The 23866-nt window shown below is 41.0% G+C and overlaps 2 protein-coding genes across 2 annotated transcripts; both read left to right on the forward strand.

Annotated features, from left to right (window-relative positions):
• Nucleotides 1-3259: 3259 nt before the first annotated feature.
• On the forward strand, nt 3260-4558 carry LOC104211189 (WUSCHEL-related homeobox 2). Its single transcript, XM_009760202.2, has 2 exons — nt 3260-3572; nt 4131-4558. Exons 1-2 carry the CDS (start codon nt 3260-3262, stop codon nt 4556-4558), a joined length of 741 nt encoding a protein of 246 aa, XP_009758504.1.
• Nucleotides 4559-12218: 7660 nt separating this feature from the next.
• Nucleotides 12219-18723, forward strand: LOC138871193 (uncharacterized). The gene is made up of 5 exons (XM_070149061.1): nt 12219-12363; nt 15616-15811; nt 15962-16101; nt 17121-17358; nt 18285-18723. Exons 1-5 carry the CDS (start codon nt 12219-12221, stop codon nt 18721-18723), a joined length of 1158 nt encoding a protein of 385 aa, XP_070005162.1.
• The last annotated feature ends 5143 nt before the right edge of the window (nt 18724-23866 follow it).

The raw sequence follows: 23866 nt of genomic DNA on the forward strand, positions 1-23866 counted from the left end.
AGCCCAAAATTCTTTGCCCAAGCCAGCATTGGACAACATACACCGTACCTTCTCCAGCAAGGTCCGGTTCATACGTTCTGCCACTCCATTCTGTTGTGGTGTATGTCTAACAGTGAAGTGTCGGACGATGCCATCATTTTCACAGACCTTATTGAAATGATCATTTTTGTATTCACCTCCATTGTCTGTGCGAATACACTTGATCCTCCTGCCTGTTTGATTCTCCACCATCGTCTTCCATTTGAGAAAAATTCCCAGCACTTCATCTTTGTTTTTCATTGTATACACCCACACTCTTCGAGAAAAATCATCAACAAAGGTTACAAAATAGTGCTTCCCACCCAATGAAGGTGTTTTGGAAGGACCCCAAACATCAGAGTGTACATAATCCAAAATGCCTTTAGTATTATGGATCGCTGTACCAAATTTAACCCTTGTCTGTTTCCCTTTGACACAATGCTCACAAAACTCCAAGTTGCAAGCCTTTACTCCTTTTAACAATCCTTGATCTGATAGAGTTTTCAAGGATTTTCCTCCAGCATGTCCCAAGCGCATGTGCCATAGCTTGGTTGCTTCTGCCTCTTTGTCGTCACTGGATGTCACTGTCACTGTCCCAATAACTGTACTGCCACGATAGCGGTACATATTATTATTCTTCCGATTAGCCTTCATTACCACTAGTGCACCGGAGCATACTCTCATCACTCCATTTTCTGCAATGATTTTGAACCCTTTTGATTCTAGGGCTCCCACAGAGATGAGATTCTTCTTCAAATCCGGTACATATCGAACATCTGTTAATGTTCTGATCATTCCATCATGGTTCCTTAATCGTATTGAACCAATGCCATATGAGGTAAGAGGGTTGTTATCCGCTGTGTGGATGACTCCATATTCTCCTTCTTGAAATTCCACAAACCAGTCCCTGTTGGGACACATATGATGGCTACAAGCCGAGTCCATCAACCATATGTCTGATGATGTTAATGACTCTGTTGTAACTAATGAGAAGTCTGAATCATCACAATCAGCTACATTTGAATCCATAATGGCCTTTCCATTGTTATGTTTGGCCTTATTCTTCAGCTTCGGACAGTCTTTCTTCCAGTGCCCTTTTTCTCGACAAAAGGCACATTCATCTTTGCTGGGTCTGGATCTTGACTTGGATCTTCCCTTCTTTGTCCTCATTTGACTTTGAGGACGACCCCTCACAAATAGTGCTTCTCCTTCTCCGCCCTTCTGTTTTTCTCGCTTTCTTTGTTCATAGCTGTACAAAGCCGAACAAACTTCTCTGAGAGAAACTTCGTCATTTCCATGGAGTAGAGTAGTTTCAAGGTGCTCGTACTCATCAGGAAGTGACGCCAACAACATCAAGGCCAAGTCACCATCATCATAAGTTGTATCCATATTTTGCAAATCTGTGACCAACTTATTGAAACTGGTGATATGTTCATTCATCGTGGTACCAGGAACATAGGTGAAGTGAAACAGTCTATTTTTCATGTACAATTTATTTTGACTGTTTTTCTTCAAAAATTTATCCTCCAGTGCTTTCCATAATTTACTTGCAGAAGTTTCCTTTGTGTATGGATATTTCTGCTCTCTAGCAAGATAGGATCGAATGGTACCGCAAGCAACACGGTTGATAATTCTCCAATCTTCTTCTCCAATAACATCTGGTTTCTTTTCTTCAATGGCCAGATCTAGCCATTGTTGAAAAAGGACATCTAGAACCTCGCCTTGCCACATCCCAAAATGCCCGGACACGTCAAAAATTTTTACCGCAAATTTCGCATTTGACACAATTCTTCTCATAAGCGAAGATGCCAATGATGACGTATTGTTGACACTTGATGTAGATTCTTCTTGTTTATTGTCTCCCATATTTGACACAAATATTATTTAATAGTTGACGACACAAATCAAGATTATTCCTTTCTGATGTAGAAGATCAGACTAAGATGCAACCACAGAGCATACTCAGACAGAACCTTGACTCAGTTACCAAGATAAATCTTTTCTGATGTGGAAGATCAGACTATGCTGCAACCACAGAGCATACTTAGACAGTACCTTGACTCTGATACCAATTGTTGCGGAAGCCAAATGTATATAGTGTGAATAAGTCACAACTACTATACCAAAAATTATGACAGCCACCAAATAATAAATAAGACAATAAAGCAATAATAAAGGGAACACCAGAATTTACGAGGTTCGGCTAATTTTTCCTACTCCTCGGACACAGCCAATATTTTATTCCACTCCAAAAATACAAGTGAAATAATACTAAAGAGAGAAGATACAAATGCCTTAAACAGATGAGAAGACAAATGAGAGGTGTGTCTAAATCCTAAACATTAAGCCTTCTTTTATAGGGGAAAATCCCCCCAACCCTTCTTTTCCCACCGATGTGGGACAAAATATTTTGCCAAATTCAACACTTGTGGTATAAAATGAAGCACATATATTTTGTGTGGCTATAAATCATTGTATAAATGTAAATTGTTTCCAAATATGGAAAGAGGTCATTCTTTTTGACTCGTATTAAAAAGGAAATAGATTCACATAAATTGAAACAGAGGAAGTAGTACATTTTCCGGACAATCACGAGTTTAACGTTTATACAAAAATTCGTATTTTATGATAATATTCCATATTAAAGCTTATACCAATTCAATATTTAGAAAAATATGGGGACGAAAATATTTAATTAACACACTGATAATTAAAAAATTTAAACGATTAATGTGTACGAGTTGATTTCGAAAACTATTTCTGTTTTCTTTCATTCTCACAGTGAAAGTTTCACTGTACAAAGAGCCTGCAGAGGCTCTCTAACTACTACAATTCCCAAAGCCTAGCCCCTATCCTCTACACCTTACAACCCAACCGGCTGTCTTTTTCCCTAATTACCTGAACTACCCCTACATATCTTTCCTCTGGACTATAGCATTTTCCTAACATTTAGTTACTCTTTCCTTCCCGAGACAAGTCCAATATAGGGTTACTTTAGTCCTTTCATGCATGCATACATTCATACCAAGACGAAATTCCTCTCTTCGGCCGCTAACCGCCATGTTTTCAGAGATTTTCAGCACCAAAAACAATACGCATGTCAATGACTTCACTTCCTTTTGTTAATTTTGACTCTCTCTGTCCCCAATTCTCCTTTTATATATAGAGCCATGCAGAGATCGGTAAGAAGACAAACTAATTAAGAAGATTTCTTTCTCTTAATTTCTTTTGAGTGTTTAAAATGAATGATGATAATAACAGCGTGGAAATGTTAGTATCTGAAACTCCAGTAGGATCCAGGTGGAATCCAACAAAGGAACAAATTGATTTGCTTGAGAGCATATACAGGCAAGGGATTAGGACACCAAGTGCTGAGCAGATACAGCAGATTACTTTGAGATTAAGGGCTTTTGGTCATATTGAGGGAAAGAATGTCTTTTATTGGTTTCAAAATCACAAGGCAAGGCAACGCCAGAAACAGAAGCAAGATAAATTTGCTTATTTCAATCGCTTTCTTCATAGGACGAATGTTTTTCCACCACCTCGCCCAAATGGTTCGTACTTTCTTCTTTTACCCTTATTAAGTCTATTCATATATAGTTACTTTAAATTATTTGTTTAATTTTAAATAAATAGTCTGTTAGGATATGTACTTTCTGTAGGAAGGCTGTATCCTTTCTGACGACCAATTTGTCTACATTTTAGATTTTATGTTTGCTTTTCTGGGAAGTTTTCAGTTTGTGAGCATATATTTTCTTCTAGCATTTTGCTGCCTTCACTTCTCTTATCACGCCAACTATTAGTCCCCACCGGGAAACTTGTTTTTCTCTGTCAAGATGATTCTTATGACGATTAAAAAATTCAAGAGAGCTGGGACTATTTCTGAGTTTAATTTCTCTGACGTGTATATAATTTTTACACGTATTCCAAAAGATAACTACATATTGTTCTTAATAAGTGGAATTAGGTGGTATTTACACATCATGCCCCTTTACAAAGAAAAATGCTAATTAATTACCTGCTATAACATGTTAAGTTTGTTTTTTTAATATTATCAGTGTACGTATACGTTAAATCTATAGAGTGATCCTCATTAATTATTATGTTTCCAGTTGTTTGCAGCCCTTATTACACGCCACAAAACAATCTAGGGTTTTATCAGCAGTATCCAGTTCCCAGTCTTATCCTCCCGGGACCAGGTGGTTTCAAAAGGAGAGCAACGTGTGATGCTGCTGTATTCATCAATGCTACTTATTCGCAAGAAAATAGCAACAACATGGCACATCTCAGCCCAAATGAAAAGCAATTTAATCATCAAGAAACTTTGAATCTTTTTCCACTGCACCCAACTGGGATTTTACAAGAAAAGACTACAAGCTCCTCTTCTCCTTCTGCTCATGATCAGTCGACTATTCCTAGTAATTATACTCCTTCAAATTTAGCGGAAGCAAACTGTTTTACTGATCTTGGAATTGGTGCTGGTGATCATCAAGTCTTTAACTTCTTTTGTGGAAAGGGTCCTTGTGAGAGCCAGTATTGAGAATTTTTTTGGGATATTTTGCTGTGTTTCCATCTGGTTGGGTTCTGCTTCGTGTTTTGTGTTGATCTCAAAGAGTATATGTGAGCATATCCATCTGAACAACGCAATATATTGTGAATTTAATAGTAATTTCCTTGTGGAAAGGATATGACCTCTCTTTTTTATTTCTCTACCTTCATCGTTTCATCTCATCACAGTGTTATTTCTCTTGATTTCATTGTATGGTATGGTTTTATGGAGGTCGTATAATTTGAATCTGAAATCCCCTATAAGGCGGTGAACTGAATTCTAGATTTAGACTTTTCGAAATAAAATTGTAGTTTGCCGTACTTATCGTCTAATTTTATTCTAGTTGCAGTTTCACGAGAATAATAAGTAGTAGTACCTTGTTGAGCTGCTTCCTCCCATTTTCTAGAATTTAATTTAGGCTTGGTCAAAGCTATTCTTATTGCTTTATCTGTTGTAAAATTTCTCCAAGTAAACTAAGGGCTTGTTTAGAAAGCTACTTTAATTTGTAATTGGATTGGATGTAATTGAATATTACTATATAGTTTGATACGTTTATCTAACCTAATAATTTCACGGAACAGACTGTAATTGAGAAGGGACAATTTCACTCTCCAATTCTCAATTGCATAGTGACTTTTCTTTTCTTCTATTTATAGGGATAATGCATAAAATCCTCTCCGGCCTATGATCATATTACCAATTGCACACATATTCTTATTGGGGTCCTATTACCCCCCTTGATCTTTTTTTTTTTCTCTAGAATTTCTTTAACCCTATACGTTTCATTAAATTTGGATGATTTAATATAACGACCCGGCCGGTCAATTTTGAATATTTTAGTCCCGATCCCCTAATTTATGCTTCCTCTATGTTATATTGTAGTTACGTGACTCACCGGAATGTTTGGTTTTTGTTTCGAGTGAGTTTCGGAGAGTAATGGGATACATAGTCCCTAAGATGGAAGGTTAAGTCGTAGGAATTAACCGTAGTTTGACTTGTCAGAAGAAGACTCCGGAATGGAGTTTTGATGATTCTAATAACTTCATATGGTGATTTTGGTCTTAGGAGAGCATACAAATGTTGATTTAGAGGTCCGTAGGTCGTTTCTACGTGATTTGACGAAAGTTGAAAATTGGTGGAATTTGAGAAGTTTGACCGGGAGTGGACTCTCTTGATATAGGGGTCGAATCCTGATTTCGAAAGTTAAAATAGGTCCGTAAGGTTAATTATGACTTGTGTGCAAAATTTGGGGTCAATCGAAGCTTTTTTGGTATGAATCGGCTTTGTTTCGGAATTTGGAAGTTCATAAGTTCTTAGGCTTGAATCGATGCACGATTCATGATTCAAATATTGTTTGATGTGATTTGATGCTTCGAGCTTGTTCCACTACAAGAAAATAGTCCTTTAGCGAAAGGAAATCTGGTCGTTAAAAGTCCAAATCCGGTTGTTATAAGTTAATAACGACTAGAAAAAATCTGGTCGTCACCGGTCGATAAAAGCCCCGACGTTAAAAGATAATGACCGGATTACAAAGCGGTCGTTAAAGATCCTTTAGCGACGACATAAGTTCCGGTCATTATACCTCCTTTTTAATGACATGATTTTTCGTTCGTTAAATTTTTATCCAGTCATTAAAAGCCGTTAATGACAACAACTAATTTAGTCATTGGAAGTTCTTTTAGCGAGCGATATTCCCTTCGTTATTTGTAGTACTTTTAAGAACCAAATTTACCATTGTTAGTTCCCATTTGTCTGTTTGAGAAACCTATCATTAAAGAGTTTCAATGACCATATTTTTCTTAGCTAATGTAAAATTGTACTAAATATAAGTACAAAAATTTAAATTAGATGTATAACCACATTCTAAATGTCCCGACCCAATTTAGGATCATGACCGATGCTTAGGATCAAGTGCCCCTAAGTATGCCTCATCGGTATTTACAGAAAATCGGACAGAGTTTTTCCTATTTTAGGACTATCCAAAAGTTTACCCTATCTCAAAAATCAGCAATAAAACCAACCTATATCGACCAAATATCTTATAATCTTCATCAACTAATCAAAAAGTTATTCACCACTATTAATCAATCATTTGCAATACGGTAAACCTTAACTTCATCTCCAAAATACTATAACAGAATCTAATACTAGTCATGGGTCTAATAATGAGCGAACACTCATGACACTAATAAAATAAATATGGAGCGACTCTAAGAGTTCAAAAGGAGAGAACATAATAAATAAATAAATTCTTCTCCCACGCGAACAAATGCGGGGCTCACCAGAAACTATCAACTCGTGTAATTTAATTAACGAAATCCTTGCTCGCGTCAACTGTTATCTATGTAAAAAAATAGCGGGGAGTGAGTCGCTAGCTTAATGAGTAATAACACTTAACCACAACCATTTTTAATTGGGGACAAGTAAGAAAACATGCTAGTATATTAAACAGAAAATATCATAAGAATAACCTTTCAGAAACAATAACCAATAATCAGTCTCACCATGTGTTTCATGTAATATAAATCAATTGACAATTCGATAATATGCTCGGTAACGGTAGTCACTACTCAAGGAAAATCGGTAACTGTATGTTAGTTCTACCTTCCCACTAGCGAGGGCTATAACTGTACTCTGTAATCGGTAAATACAAGGTGCACCAGGTCTAACGAACCCTCCGTTAGCTACGGGATCCTTCAAAGTCTACTCCCATTTATACTTGTCTCTGTATCTGTATATACTCATAGGAAAATATTGTAAAACAATATAGGGCACTTTGGTTCTTATCAAATCATATAATTTCATTTAGATAACAGTAAATTCAAGCAACGGTAAAACATATCTAGTGACAACAAAAATATTTAAAACAACAGTAATCATCTCAAATAACTATTTCGGTATCATATCGAGTAAAAGACTTGTCCCACAACAACTTAAAATAATCAATAACATATTCATATAAAAAAACCATGTGTAAATCATGCAAGTTATGAAAACACAAATTGCGGTAAGATTACTACTCATAATACTCATGTCGAATTACCAAACGCTTCACCTCAAGCAATCTGTACAACTTCCTCCGATCAATCTCTTTTGCGGTTTTTTTTATCCCAAAAACTTCCAAATCGTAGACTTTGCTTTCTTGTTCAAGCTTTAAGCAGATAAAGCAATGCTCTGCATCTCTTTCCCCGAACTCCATCACGAATTACTGCCGTAGTAAAGCACCCAAATTGAAGCCCGTTTTCTTTCTTAATTGTCAAGGTTGTAACCTATGTGTTATCCGTGTAGCGTACTGCTTCCTTTACTTTAATCTTACTATTGCTAATAGAGATTTTTTCATTCCTATACACTATTTGAAACTTTATTACCCTTAATGTTCATATTTAGTTAATTACACGGCATAAACAAGTTTTGTTTACGAAATATATATAATCCACCTTAAATAAGGCGTTGCACATCACCGTGCAATGCAAGGATTATTTTATCACCAGGGTCCTGATCGATGGAGGGTCCAGCCTCAACATTTGTCCGCTTGTAACACTCAAAACATTAGGGAAAGGGCTGGATGAGATCAAAGACGGGGCCATTAACGTCAAAGCCTTCGACGGTTCCTAAAGGTCCACTATTGGGGAAATCAGCCTGTGTTTACAGATGGGGCCTACTTGGTTTGATGTCGACTTTCAAGTAATAGACTTGCCGGCATCTTACAACTTGCTCTTAGGACGACCATGGATTCATGCCGTTGGAGCTGTAGCATCAACCCTACATCAGGCAGTGAAATTTGAGTGGAATCACCAAGAGGTGATCATCCACAGTGATGGTAGCAATCCCACATACAGTCGCCAGACCATCCCAGCGACCGGAGGGAGAAGGAAGATAGGCGGAGAAACCTATCACCACAACGAGCGAGTCAACGTCGTTCACAAGGATAAATGGCGGGACAACAAAATCTAAAGCATATTGAACTGGTGCGGATATGAGCCAGGCAAGGGACTTGGCAAAAACCTCCAAGGAATCGCTAAGCTTGTCAAACTAAAGAAATATGGCACCGCCTTCGGCCTGGGATACAAGTACACCTGGAAAGAGTTCAATGACTAGTCTCCGCCATGGTGCGGGCCTTATTATCCACTAGAGCATCTGATACCTCGCTTGGAGTAGATTTTCAAGCTAGCTGATGTTATATATGGGTCAAAAGAAGAGGAAGCCCTGGCAGCGATGAGGGATTTGTTTTTGGAAGAGGATGACATGGATTGCTGTGTCATTTTCGAGGAGGAGGGGGAGGAAGGCCCTTCCATACAAGCCGTGAGCCGAGGAGCGCGCCTCAACAATTGGTCCATCAGAACCACCAGAGCCTGGAAAGCCTCCAAGTAGCAAGGCTGAACAAGCATCATGCACTATTTTTCATTTTTACTAGTTGAATTTCCTTTTGCCTTTTAATTTCTCAATAAGATCTTCAATGTTCAAAACAGTTATGGAATTTTTCAAAGCATTTTGATTTTTTCTTATGAATCTTACTCTTATTACTTTCTCTCATTTACTTTATTTACAGTATTACTATTGCTTCTCTTGATGAACCAACGACTATGACATGTAATGAGACAACGCGACAAACGGACTTAGAGGAAGATGATATACCAGAAGAGGTTGTTAAAGAGGTTTAGGATTTTGAGAACAGACTTAAGTCCAACCTGGACGAGACCGAGATTGTTAACCTGGGAGATGCAGAAAATGTCAAAGAAACTCGGATTAGCGTTCATTTGTCACCGGCATAAAAGGAATAATGCACAAAATTTCTGAAGGAATATGAGGACATATACACCTGGTCGTATGATGACATGACTGGTTTGAGTACATCTATTGTGGCGCACAAGCTGCCAACTGATCCGACATGCCCACCGGTAAAACAGAAGCTCAGGAAGTTCAAGCCTTACATGAGTTTGAAAATCAAGGAAGAATTCACCAAGCAAGTCAAAGCTAAGGTTCTCAGAGTAGTAGAGTATCCAACATGGTTAGCCAACATCGTGCCAGTACCAAAGAAGGACAGGAAGGTCAGAGTCTGTGTCGACTACCGAGACCTCAATCGGACCAGTCCCAAAGATGACTTCCCCTTGCCAAACATACACATTCTAATTGACAACTGCGCCAAGCACGAGCTGCAGTCGTTTGTTGATTGTTTTGCTGGGTATCATCAGATCTGGATGGATGAAGAAGATGCTGAGAAAACGACCTTCATTACACCGTGGTGAGTGTATTGTTACAAGATGATGTCGTTTGGGTTAAAGAATGCTGGGGCCACCTACATGAGGGCCATGACTACCATTTTCCATGATATGATACACAAGGAGATCGAGGTATATATAGATGACATCATCATCAAGTCCAATAAAGCCACTGATCACATGGAAGATTTGAGGAAGTTCTTCAATAGACTAAGAAGGTACAACTTGAAGCTGAATCCCGCAAAATGTGCATTCGGGGTTCCTGCCGAAAAACTACTAGGGTTTATTGTGAGTTGTTGAGGAATAGAACTGAATTCGTCAAAGGTCAAAGTCATTCAAGAGTTGCCACCGCCAAAGAACAAGAGGGAAATAATGAGTTTCTTGGGAAGACTTAACTACATCAATCGGTTCATAGCACAATCTACTGTCATCTGTGAGCCAGTATTTAAGATGTTGAAGTAGGACGTCGCTGCCAAATGGACTGACAACTATCAAAAAGCCTTCGACAGAATCAAGGAGTACTTGTCCACACTACCAGTCTTGGTCCCGCCCGAGCCAAGAAGACCTCTATTGCTCTACCTTGTAGTATTGGATGGAGCATTCGGTTCTGTTCTGGGGCAACATGATGAAACGGGAAAGAAGGAGCATGCCATCTATTATCTCACCAAGAAGTTCACCCCATACGAGGCCCGGTATTCTCTGTTGGAATGCACCTGTAGTACTCTGCCTTGGGTAGCCTAGAAGCTGAGGCACTATTTCTGTGCCTACACTACATACCTCATATCCAGAATGGATCCGTTGAAGTACATATTTCAAAAGCCCATGCCCACTAGCAAGCTAGCCAAGTGGCAGATTCTGTTAAGTGAATTTGACATTGTCTATGTGACTCAAAAAGTAGTCAAGGGACAGGCATTGGTGGATCATCTTGCTGAAAATCCCGTGGACGGAGAATACGAACCCCTGGAAATGTATTTTCCTGACGAAGAGGTATCCTTCATAGGAGAAGACATTGTAGAATCCTATGATGGTTGGAGAATGTTTCTCGATGGAGCAGCAAATATCAAAGGAGTTGGAATAGGAGCAGTTCTAGTATCAGAAACCGGTCAGCATTATCCGGTGTCCGCCAAACTAAGATTCCTGTGCACCAACAATATGGCCGAGTACGAAGCCTGTATCTTAGGGCTTAAGATGGCCATTGACATGAACATTCAGGAATTGCTAGTGATCAGGGATTCAGACTTGCTTATACATCAGGTCCGAGAAGAATGGGCAACTAAGAACTCTAAGATACTCCCGTATTTGCATCATGTACAGGAGTTGAGGAAGAGGTTCACAAAGACAGAGTTTTGTCATGTTCCCAGAGTCCAGAATGAGTTTCCCGATGCATTGGCTACCCTATCATCTATGATTCAGCATCCAGATAAGAACTTCATAGATCCTATTCCGTTGAAGATTCATGATCAGCCAGCTTACTGTGCTCATGTCAAGGAAGAAGCGGACGGAAAACCTTGAATTCATGATATCAAGGAATACTTGGCAAAAGGAGAATACCTAGAGCTCGCAAATCCCACTCAGAAGCGCACACTTTGGAGGTTATCTAACAATTTCTTTCACAACAGAGGAATCCTATATAGGAGGACTCCTGATTTGGGATTATTAAGGTGTGTCGGCGCAAGGGAAGCATCCAGGCTACTAGAGGAAATCCATGTTGGGACCTGCGGTCCACATATGAACGGTTTTGCCTTAGCCAAGAAGATGATCCAGGCTGGTTATTTTTGGATGACTATGGAAACGGACTGCGTCCAGTATGTCCGAAAGTTCCATCGCTGACAGATACATGCAGACATGATAAAGGTGCCCCCAAATGAGCTTAATGCAACAAGCTCGCCGTGGCCGTTTGGCGCTTAGGGAATGGATGTCATCGGACCTATCGAGCCCACCACATCAAACGGGCACAAGTTCATTCTAGTGGCAATTGATTATTTCACCAAATGGGTTGAAGAAGCATCATACTAAGCAGTGACTAAGAAAGTTGTGGCAGACTTTGTCCGCGACCGCATCATGTGTCGGTTTGGATTTCCAGAGTCAATCATTACTGATAATGGCTCTAACCTCAACAGTGATTTGATGAAATCCACGTGTGAAACCTTCAAAATCAAACACAAGAATTCTACAACTTACAGACCTCAGATGAACGGAGCCGTAGAAGTTGCCAACAAGAATATCAAGAAGATTCTAAGGAAAATGATAGAGAAGCATAAGCAGTGGCACGAGAAGCTCTCATTTGCTTTATTGGGATACTGCACCACAGTCCGCACATCAACTGGGGCAACTCCCCACATGTTGGTATATGGTATAGAAGCAGTCATACCCGCTGAGGTAGAAATTCCTTCCTCAAATATCATACAGGAAGCAGAGCTCGACGATGCAGAATGGGGGAAGAGTTATTACGAGTAACTAGCTCTTATAGACAGGAAGAGAATGAATGCAGTTTGCCACGGTCAGCTCTATCAGAACAGAAGGTCCAGAGCCTTCAACAAAAGAGACAAGCCGAGACAATTTACACTGGGGTAGCTGGTCTTAAAGAAAATTTTTCCGCATCAAGAGGAAGCCAAAGGGAAATTCTCTCCCGACTGGCAGGGTCCGTACATGGTTCACTAGGATCTGACAGGAGGAGCCCTCATACTTGCAGAAATGGACGGAGAAGTTTGGCCAAAGCCGATCAATTCAGACGCAATCAAGCGATACTATGTGTAACCTTTATGCTTTCTTTTATGATGTAATTTGAACTACACCTGACCTGATTCCCGTTTAAGAGGGGATACGTAGGTAGCCCTATGGGTTCGGTCACAATTCAATAAAATTTCCATTTCCCCCGCTATTGGAAACTAGGGCAGAATTTTGAGGAAGACCCTCAAAATTCCGAAGTCGATTCCAGCCATTTATCATTAACAGCCGTCAGGAGCAGCAACCTAGTAAACTGGGACAGAATTTTGAGGAGGACCCTCAAAATTCCGGAGCAAGCGAAGTTGCAATGTCTTGAACCACGTCACAGTCGTCGGTTCATCTAAAAATATTATTCTTAATTTTGCGCTTATATTATGCTTTTACTAAATCATGCATGTTCATTACTAAATTTGCCTTGTTTAGCAATGCTACCCCAATGATACATACAGTATCACCAAATCAAAGCCGAGCAGGTTAAGCAAAGCCAGCGGGGATACGAACTAACATTTCCCCCTTTACAAACTCATGATTTTTCTTTGGATACAGGCACTTGAGTTGCAAAATCATCAAATGTTCTATACGCTCACTTATAAAGTTCAGGAATACAACTCTCCGAACCATTGCACTTGCTCACAATTGCTATCCGCACAACAGTGTCCCCAACAGGCACAATATCCACAACAGAGTCGCCATGCTGTCGTGCCCCCTTTTTCTCGCGAAATCATGTTTATGACATTTAGGAGAACAACTCGTTCCCTTTTGGGAATTGGGTTTTTTTATTTGAAGAGTCTCCACCTAATGATTAAGTGCATTAGGACACTAGGAAGAATTTGTTTAGAAAAACCAGAGTTTGGGTAAGGGCTAGAAATTATCTCGAGGAGAAGGTGTTAGGCACCCCTCAAGATTCACTAGTGTGGTTCCCGTCCATGCTACAATTGTGACTTAAGTACAAACAATAAATAAGCAAATAATGGTTTCAAATATGAGGGGTTGTCACATTGTGATTGCAAATAAGTTAGAGTTTGAAGAAACAAGGAAGCTGAAATTTGAGAAAAAGGAGTTTTGAAATTTTGAAAGTAATAAAATAAACAAGTAAAGGGAAGGGGGTCCTAGGTTTATAAATAATACGGATCACATAAATGCAATACCCGGTAATCACGCCTCAGAAGAGGGGTTACATGTGGTATTAGCGCACCGGTCATCATATCCATATCTACCCTTTCCCACCCCGTTGAGGTATTAAATGCGGAATGGTTTCGTTTACTTATTGCATGCTAGTATCCGCCCCAATCCTATCAGTCCCAGAGGCATTTGGGACTACTAGTCCTAAAGGGAAGGGAGATTTGGGCTTTGTATGGTTTAAAAGGATAAAATTCTAAAGCGACAAACAAAAACACATAAGGCAAATATGGGAAACACATAACAATTTAAAAGGCTCAGACAAGCCTCCTCACTTAAAGACTGATTGTTTAGCATGTCTTGCAGATACTGGTTATGGTATGAATTAAACTTAAACGTTAAGTAGGCAGGTCTGATTCCAGTTTCTTATATGAAATGTGTAATAGACCAGTCTGCCTCCTTAACATTTAAGTTTAATTCAGACCATAATTAGTATCTGCAAGACATGCTAAACAATTTGTCTTTAATTGAGGAGGCATGTCTGAGCCTTTTAAATTATTATGTGTTTCCCATATCTGCCTTATGTATTTTTGTTTGTCGCTTTAGAATTTTATCCTTTTAAACCATACAAAACCCAAATATCCCTTCCTTTTAGGACTAGTAGTCCCAAATGCCTCCGGGACTGATAGGATTGGGGCGAGTACTAGCATGCAATACGTAAACGAAACCATTCCACGTTTAATACCTCAACGGGGTGGGAAAGGATAGATATGGATTTGATGACCGGTGCGCTAATACCACGTGTAACCCCTCTTCTGAGGAGTGATTACCGAGTATTATATTGATGTGATCCATATTATTTATAAACCTAGGACCCCCTTCCCTTTACTTGTTTATTTTATTACTTTCAAAATTTCAAAACTCCTTTTTCTCAAATTTCAGCTTCCTTGTTTCTTCAAACTTTAACTTATTGGCAATCACAATGTGACAACCCCTCATATTTGAAACCCTTATTTGCTTATATATTTTTTGTACTTAAGTCACAATTGTAGCATGGCCGGGAACCACACTAGTGGATCTTGAGGGGTGCTTAACACCTTCCCCTCGAGATAATTTTTAGCCCTTACCCAAACTCTAGTTTTTCTAAACAAATTCTTCCTAGTGTCCTAATGCACTTAATCATTAGGCGGCGACTCTTCAAATAAAAAAACCTAATTCCCAAAAGGGAACAAGTTGTCCTCCCAAATGTCATAAACCCGATTTCAGGAGAAAAAGGTAGCGCGACATATGGAGACGGCTGTATTTATCCTCGAGAGGATGCAGAACCTTTAGGAGAAACTTCATATACTTGAGATTCTTGTTGTGCGAATTTGTTGATCCGAGTACTAATATTTTATCATTCTATTCTCTCATAGATGGTGAGGACATGTGCTACCGGTCAGGATGTATGACCATCAGTACCACCAGTTGTGGCCACTAGAGGCCGAGGACGTGGTCGTGGTCGCCGTAGGGGCAGAGGTGTGGCCTGCACAGCAGCTAGGGAAACACCCGCAGATACACCAGCTGCCCCAATTCAGGATCAGGTTACAGTTATGGACACTCCAGCAGCACCAGCTCAGGCACCAGCTGTGCCCATTGTGATTCCGGGTCTTTAGGTGGCCTTGGCTCAGATCCTATCAGTTTACACCGGCCTAGCTCAGGCGGTCTCAGTTACTACAACCACAACTACTTCTCAGGTTGGTGGAGGTACTCAGACTCCCGCCACTCGCATGCCTGAGCAGGTCGTGCAGGGACTTCAGACACTTGGGGCACATCCAGCCCAGCCGGTTATAGCTGCTCAGGACTATGTAGTTCCTACCATGCCAGAGGACGAGCAGCGTAGGTTGAAGAGGTTTGGTAGACTTTAGCCTCCGACCTTCAGTGGTGTAGAGGGCGAGGATGCCCAGGGTTTCTTGGATAAGTGTTAGAGGATGCTTTGTACAGCGTGTATTCTGGAGACCAGAGGGGTCGCTTTCACTACTTATCAGTTTTCTGGAGCTGCCTTTACTTGGTGGGATACTTTTGAGAGGCGTTGGCCTGTTGGTGCAACACCCCTTACCTGCCAGCAATTCTCCGTTCTCTTTCTGGAGAAGTATGTGCCACAGTCTCGCAAAGAGGAGCTGCGTAGGCAGTTTGAGTGGTTATATCAGGGATAGATGACTGTGATGTAGTATGAGATAAGGTTCTCTGAGTTAGCTCGTCATGCGATTTGGTTGGTTCCGACAGATAGAGAAACGTTTAGGAGGTTTGTTGATGGCATCACTTATAAACTTCATATTCTCGTGACCAGGGAGAGGGTGACTGGTGCTACTTTCGAGGAGGTTTTGGACATTGCTCGTGAGATTGAGTCTGTTCATTGCCAAGAGCGAGAGGAGAGGGAGGCCAAGAGGCCTCAAGGATCTGGTGGTTACAGTGGTACTCTGTCGAGAGGTCAGTTTTATCACGGCAGAGGCCGTCCATTCAGACATCCTCATCCAGCTCGCCTAGGTTAACGTGGGGCATCATCGGGTCATAGTTCTCACGATTCTTATCAGGGACAGTCAATACTTAGTGCACTTCCAGCTTAGAGTTCGTCTCGTGCTCCATCAGTTCAGGGCTCTTCTATGCCAAGTGCATCTGGTAGTCACTCCGGTGCGAGGGGTTCCCTTTAGTCCCCTTCTCCAACACCTAGGATTTGTTATGAGTGTGGATAGATAGGTAATATATAGAGGCAGTGCCCTCATCATCTTGTGAGTTCATCTCAGCAAAGGGGTCAGCCATCGGCTTCAGCGCCAGTTACTTCATCATCACCCACCCAACCAGCTAGGGGTGGAGGTTAGTCAACTAGAGGCCATCCTAGAGGAGGAGGTCGATCAGGTGGCAGTCAGGCTCGTTTCTATGCACTTCCAGCTAGACCCGATGTTATTGCTTCAAATGCTATTATTACAGGTATTGTTTCAGTCTGCCATAGAGATGCCTTTGTATTATTTGATCCCGGTTCCACCTTTTCTTATGTGTCATCATACTTTGCTCATTATTTGGGTACGCCCCCTGAGTCTTTTGCTTCACCTGTTCATGTATTTACACCGGTGGGCTATACTGTTGTTGTAGACCGTGTGTACTGGTCATGTGTGGTGACTATTGGGGGTCTAGAGACCCAAGTAGATCTTTTATTATCGAGTATGGTGGAGTTCGATGTTATTTTAGGCATGGATTGGCTTTCTCCATGTCGTTCTATTCTAGACTGTCATGCTAAGACAGTCACATTGGCTATACCGGGTGTGCCACACATTGAGTGGCGAGGTATGACTGATTATGTTTGCAGTAGAGTGATCTCATTTTTGAAAGCCCAGCGTATGGTTGGAAGGGTTATCTTTCATATCTAGCCTTTGTGAGGGATTTCGGTGCTGAGACTCCCAGTATTGATTATGTTCCAGTTGTGTGGGATTTTTTCGATGTGTTTCCTGTAGACCTGTCGGGCATGCCACCAGATAGGGATATTTATTTTGGTATTGACCTGGTGCCAGGCACTCAACTCATTTCTATTCTGCAGTATCGCATGTCACCAGCGGAGTTGAAGGAGTTAAAGGAGCAGCTTCAGGAACTCCTTGATAAGGGGTTCATTTGTCCTAGTGTGTCACCTTGGGGTCCGCCGGTTCTATTTGTGAAGAAGAAGGATGGCACTATGAGGATGTGCATTGAATATAGGTAATTCAACAAAGTAACAATCAAGAACAAGTATCCCTTGCCTCGCATTGATAATTTATTCGACCAGCTTCAAGGATCGAGAGTGTTCTACAAGATTGATTTCCGTTCGGGTTATCACTAGTTGAAGATCAGGGACTCGAATATTCATAAGACAGCTTTCAGGACCCGATATGGTCATTATGAGTTCTTAGTAATGTCTTTTGGGCGGACCAATGCCCCAGCAACATTCATGCATTTGATGAACAGTGTGTTCCGGCCTTATCTTGACTCATTTGTCATAGTCTTCATTGATGATATTTTGGTGTATTCGCATAGTCAGGAGGAGCACGCAGAGCATTTGAGAGTTGTGTTGCAGAGATTGAGGGAGGAGAAGTTTTATGAAAAATTCTCCAAGTGTGAGTTTTGGCTCAGTTCTATGGCTTTCTTGGGGAACGTGGTGTCCAGTGAGGGTATTCAGGTTGATTAGAAGAAGATAGAGGCGGTTCAGAGTTGGCCCAGACCGTCCTCAGCCACGGAGATTCGCAGCTTTCTTGGTTTGGTGGGTTATTATCACTGGTTTGTTTAGGTATTCTCGTCTATCACATCGCCATTGACCAAGTTGACTTAGAAGGGTGCTTCATTTGTGTGGTCGGATGAATGCGAGGAGAGCTTTCACAAGTTCAAGATAGCTTTGACCACATCACCAGTGTTAGTTTTGCCATAGCTTCAGGTTCATATACCGTGTATTGTGATGCTTCGAGATTTGGTATTGGTTGTGTATTGATGTAGGAGGGTAGAGTTATTGCTTATGCTTCTCGTCAGTTGAAACCCCATGAGAAGGACTACCCCGTTCATGATTTGAAGTTGGCTGCCATAGTTCACGCGTTGAAGATTTGGAGGCATTACTTGTATGGTATGTCTTGTGAGGTGTTTATTGATCATCGTAGTATCCAACACTTGTTCAAGCAGAAGGATCTTAATTTGAGGCAGCGAAGATGGCTGGAGTTGCTACAGGATTATGATATCACTATATTGTACCATCTGGGGAAGGCCAATGTGGTGGCCGATGCTTTGAGCCGAAAGGCGGTGAGTATGGGGAGTTTGGCCTATATTCCAGTTGGGGAGAGACCTCTTTCAGTGGATGTGCAGACCTTGGCCAATTGGTTTGTGAGGTTAGATATTTTGGAGCCCAGTCGGGTATTGGCTTGTGTAGTTTCTCGGTCTTCCTTATATGATCTCATCAGAGAGTGCCAGTATGATGATCTGTATTTTCTTGTCCTTAAGGATAGAGTTCCGCACGATGATGCTAGACATGTGACCATTGGTGATGATGGGGTGTTGAGGATGCAGGGCCGGGTATGTGTGCCCAAAGTAGATGGGCTTTAGGAGTCAATTCTGGAAGAGGCCCATAGCTCGCAGTATTCTATTCATCCGGGTTCCGCAAAGATGTATCAGGATTTGAGGCAGCATTATTGGTGGAGAAGAATGAAGAAAGACATAGTGGGATTTGTAGCTCAGTGTCTGAATTGTCAGCAGGTGAAATATGAGCATCAGAGACCGGGTGGCTTGCTTCAGCAGATGGATATCCCGAAATGGAAGTGGGAGAGGATCACTATGGACTTTGTAGTTGGACTTCCACTGACTTTGAAGAAGTTCGATGCTATTTGGGTGATTGTGGATTGGATGACCAAGTATGACACTTCATTCTTGTGTGTACTACCTATTCTTCATAGCGGTTGGCAGAGATCAATATCCGGGAGATTGTTCGTTTGCATGGTGTCCCAGTTTCCATCATTTCAGATAGAGGCGCTCAGTTTACTTCGTAGTTTTAGAGGTCTGTGCAGTGAGAGTTGGGTACTTAGGTTGAGTTGAGCACAACTTTTCACCCTCAGACGGACGAGCAGTCCAAGCGCATTATTCAGATATTGGAGGAAATGTTGCGTGCTTGTGTCATTGATTTCGGAGGGTCATGGGATTAGTTTCTACCGCTTGCAGAGTTTGCTTATAATAACAGCTACCAGTCGAGTATTCAGATGGCTCTATATGAGGCTTTGTATGGGAGGCGGTGTAGATCTCAAGTTGGTTGGTTCGAACCGGGTGAGGCTAGGCTATTGGGGACAGACTTGGTATAGGATACTTTAGAGAATGTGAAGGTAATTCAGGAGAGGCTTCGTACATCGCAGTCGAGGTAAAAGAGTTATGTTGATAGGAAGGTTCGGGATGTGTCCTACATAGTTGGCGAGAAGGTTCTGTTGAAGGTTTCACCCATAAAGGGTGTTTATGAGATTTGGGAAGAAAGAAAAATTGAGTCCTCGGTTCATTGGGCCTTTCGAGGTGCTGGGAGGTGGCTTATGAGCTTGCTTTGCCACCCAGCTTGTCGAGTGTGCATCCGGTATTTCATTTTTCTAAGCTCCAGAAGTATATTGGGGATCCGTCTCATGTTTTGGATTTCAGCACGGTTCAGTTAGATGATGATTTGACCTATGATGTGGAGCCAGTAGCTATTTTGGGTCGTCAGGTTCGAAAGTTGAGATCAAAGTATATAGCTTCAGTGAAAGTGCAGTGGAGAGGTCGACCCGTGGATGAGGCTACCTGGGAGACCGAGTGGGAGATATGGAGCAGATATCCTCACCTGTTTGAGGCTTCAGGTATGTTTCTTGACTCGTTCGAGGACGAACGTTTGTTTATGTTGGGGAGGATGTGATGACCCAGCTAGTCGTCTCATGAGTTACCGCCCTGTTTTCCCCATTTCTTCTTCTTATTGCTTTATCTATCGGTTCTATATGCGATCGAGTTGGTTGGCTCAGGTTCGGAAAGGATTTGGTAAGGTTTGAGATACTTAGTCTCTTTTGAGGAAGCTTAAGTTGGAAAAGTCAACCGGATGTTGACTTATGTGTTAGAAGGCTCGGGTGTGAGTTCCAATGATTCGAATAGCTTCGATAGGTTATTTGGGTCTTAGGAGCGTGATCAGAATGAGTTTTGGAGGTTCAGAGTAGATTTAGGCTTGAATTGGCGAAATTGGATTTTTGGCGATTTCCGGTTGATAGGTGAGATTTTGATATAGGGGTCGGAATGGAATTCCTAGAGTTGAAGAAGTTCCGTGGTGTCATTTGGGATGTGTGTGCAAAATTTCAGGTCATTTGAACGTGGTTTGGTTAGGTTTTTGATCAAAAGCGTAATTTAGAAGATTTTGGAAACTTAGGCTTGAATCCGATGTGTTTTGGTTGATTCGGTGTTGTTTGAGGTGTTTTGAAGATTGGTATAAGTTTGAACAAAGTTTTGGGATATGTTAGTGCTTTTGGTTGAGGTCCCGAGGGCCTCGGGGTGATTTCTGATGGTTGACAGAGAGTTTTAGATTTTGATGAAGCTGCAGATTTTCTGGTTCTGGTATTTCCGCACCTGCGGATTGGGGACCGCAGGTGCGATGCCGCAGATGCGAGGAAGAAAGCCCCAGAAGCGGAAGAAGGTGAGGTAGGCTGTGACCGCAGAAGCGGTTGGGTAACCGCACCTGTGATGGTGCAAGTGCGGAGTGAGCATCGCTGATGCGATTTTGGTCATTTTAGTGAAAACTGCAGAAGCGGTTCATTGGCCGCAAATGCGGTACTGCAGAAGCGGGAAATTGGTCGTAGATGTGAAATCCCTAGGCTAGAAGGTAGAAATTGTTTTCTTCGCGATTTTTGAGCTATTTCACCATTTCTAAGTCGGCTTAGGAGCTTATTGGACGATTTTGAAGAAGGATTTCAAGGGAACTTCATTGAGGTAAGGATTTGGACCTAAAACTAGTTCCTATGGTGTTATTTCACGGATTAGAGCTATAATTAATGAAATTTAAGGGTTAAAATTGGGGAAACTAGGGCTTGGTATTGGAGACCTAGACTTGAGGATTTGAGGGACCGTTTGTGGTCGGATTTTGGTACTTTTGATATGTATGAACTCGTGGGGAGATGAGGAATCTATTGATATGAATTTTATTGGAATCCGAGACGTGGGCACGGCGGTCGGATTTTTGTAATTTCGAGATTTAAGTTGTAAATTGATTATTTTCGCTTGGGCTTCATTCCCTTAGCATATTTTGACGCTGTGATTATTTTGAATAGATTCAACGCGAGTGGAGGCCGACTCGAGGTGCAAAGGCGTCGCGGGCTAGAGATTTGACCGGATTGAGGTGAGTAATGATTGTAAATGATGTCCTGAGGGTATGAAACTCCGGATCGGCCATCGTTGTTCTATATTGAGGTGACACACACGCTTGATGACGAGCGTGGGGTCGTGCACTGTTGGGGATTGTGACTTAGTCCGTCCCGAATGACTATTTTACCACGTATTTGACTGAAATCTATTTGCCATCATCATGTTTTGGGTAGAATTCCATATTTGGGCCTCGTGCCAACTATTTGAACCCTTAGGGGATTTTTATTGATATTTTCTTACTGTTTTGACTTTATACTTAAACTCAGTCATGCTATATTCCACTGTTTTCATAACTCAGCCATGTTTACTCTGTTTAACACTTAAATGATATTTTGGGCTGAGAATCATGTTTTTTTACTATTGCCCGAGTGGCTTGTGAGGATCTTGACTGAGTAAGGCCAAGGGCCTATGTTGTGAGGAAACACTGATTATGATTATGAGGCCGAGGGTCTGAGATATGTAAGCCACGAGGTGGCTTGTTGATATGAGGCCGAGAGCCTAGTGATGATGCCACGAGATGAGTTGATATTGCGCTTGAGCCGTAAGGGGCCCCTCCAGGAGTCTACACACTCCCAGTGAGTGCGGGTACCCATTGTGATGTGATATATAGCCCGAGGGGCTGGTATTGTTTTGAGATATTGCCCGAGGGGCGGATTTGTTTACACTGTGCCAGAGGGGCGAACCTTTATGTGTTTATCTTTCTTATTTGTCTGTCATTTACTTATTTAATTGTTGAAAAGGTATTTCTTGAAGTTTAAACTGAACTTAAATGATTTTACATATCTTTACTGGTTTTACTGCTTCATTATAGCCTGTAATGTGCCTTACGTGTTTTCATATCTCTCAGTCATTTATTTATGATTATTACTCACTAAGTTGGAGTACTCACTTTACTCCCTGCACCCTGTATGCAGATTGAGGCGCATCTGGTCCTTCTACCGAGTGTTAATCTTTCCAACTCAGGCGGATCCGAAGATTATCTAGGTAGATGCCGGCGTTCGCAGCCTAAAGCTTCTTCCCTTATCTTATTTCTCTTTGTTTTAGATATGTATTGAATTCTGTAGGCTTTCTTGTCTTATTCCGGATTTTTAGATACTTATGACTAGTGACACCTCGGTATCGGACTGTGTTGGGTTGTATTCCGTGAATTGTTTTGTATTGTCACTCCTTACTTTTGGATTTATATCATGTTTAAGACTAAATGCTTATTGTTTAATTGCTTAAAACTGGATTGGAAATGTGTTGGCTGGCCTTGTCTTCACGAGAGGCGCCATCACGATCGGATTCGGGTTTGGGGTCGTGACAATAACTTGCTCGCTCGAACAAATACTACTATAATGTCACATATACTAATTTCTTAGTAGGCTTAATACCAGTTCACTTGTCACCCTTTTTACTAGACACCGCGAGACTTAAATAAAAAATTGAGTTCACGCTTCTAGCCTTCTGTATTTAAGTTGTAACATTATGGTGCTGATAGGACCTTCCTCAGCCGTTGTATATGATTTTATCAACTCCCAAACTATTTTCATGTATCATAACGAACATAATAATTAGAAGGCAAAGAAAACAAAAAAAATTAAATACTCAGTTTATTTAGTCCATGTCAATTCTTAGTGCCTTCGACTATCTAAACGATATCATCAAATATCCATAAACCATAAAAAATCTTCGAATATGTTCTTTGAAATATACAACTTTTTTATCTTTCACTTATTGTATATGGGTCACAACTCTATTTTAAAATTTGAGGTAACATTTTGTAACTGAAGGCATAAATCATCTATGTATTGAAAATAATACTTTCCCTTTATGACACTCTAAGTTATCTGTTAATTTATAGATAAACCAATGCATAGTTCCAGTGTCTTTCTAAACCAACAGAACTTCAGCATCTCAAAAGCGATATACTTGGTACGGTGACCTCTTAACCCCAAAACGTTGGACCCCCCCCCCCTTTTTAGCATTTGTTCCTTTGACTATACAAAGTCATTCTATAATATAGAATAAAAATAGACTAAGTTTATAGAAATATATTAATACCCAAGTGTATCTCCTCAATAATTGGTACACTCGATAAGTCCTCTGAGACACATTCGGAAAATTTATAACCACAAAGACTAACTCTATGGCTGACTATTCAACTCCAAAACCCTGAGTTATAGTAATACAATACATACTATTCACTTATCACATATAGACCATTTACTGGCGAGGCAAAATTTGCCTATAGATATACCAAGTGAATCTTTGTACTAGGCTCAACCGAAAAAAAGAATCGACAACCTTTTCATGGGAAGCAAGCGTAGGGAAATATGAAGTCATCCACTCCAAGCTC

Source organism: Nicotiana sylvestris, chromosome 6, assembly GCF_000393655.2.
Source record: "Nicotiana sylvestris chromosome 6, ASM39365v2, whole genome shotgun sequence".
Taxonomy (NCBI): Eukaryota; Viridiplantae; Streptophyta; class Magnoliopsida; order Solanales; family Solanaceae; genus Nicotiana; species Nicotiana sylvestris.

Bases quoted from the DNA above. Each gene is read 5' to 3' on its own strand.
- LOC138871193 (XM_070149061.1), top strand. From the start codon at position 12,219: ATGGGGGAAGAGTTATTACGAGTAACTAGCTCTTATAGACAGGAAGAG. The intron at 15,812-15,961 runs GTTATATCAGGG...TCTCGTGACCAG, and splicing joins CTGCGTAGGCAGTTTGAGTG to GGAGAGGGTGACTGGTGCTA. The intron at 17,359-18,284 runs GTAATTCAACAA...TGATCATCGTAG, and splicing joins AGGATGTGCATTGAATATAG to TATCCAACACTTGTTCAAGC.
- LOC104211189 (XM_009760202.2), top strand. From the start codon at position 3,260: ATGAATGATGATAATAACAGCGTGGAAATGTTAGTATCTGAAACTCCA. The intron at 3,573-4,130 runs GTTCGTACTTTC...TTATGTTTCCAG, and splicing joins TCCACCACCTCGCCCAAATG to TTGTTTGCAGCCCTTATTAC.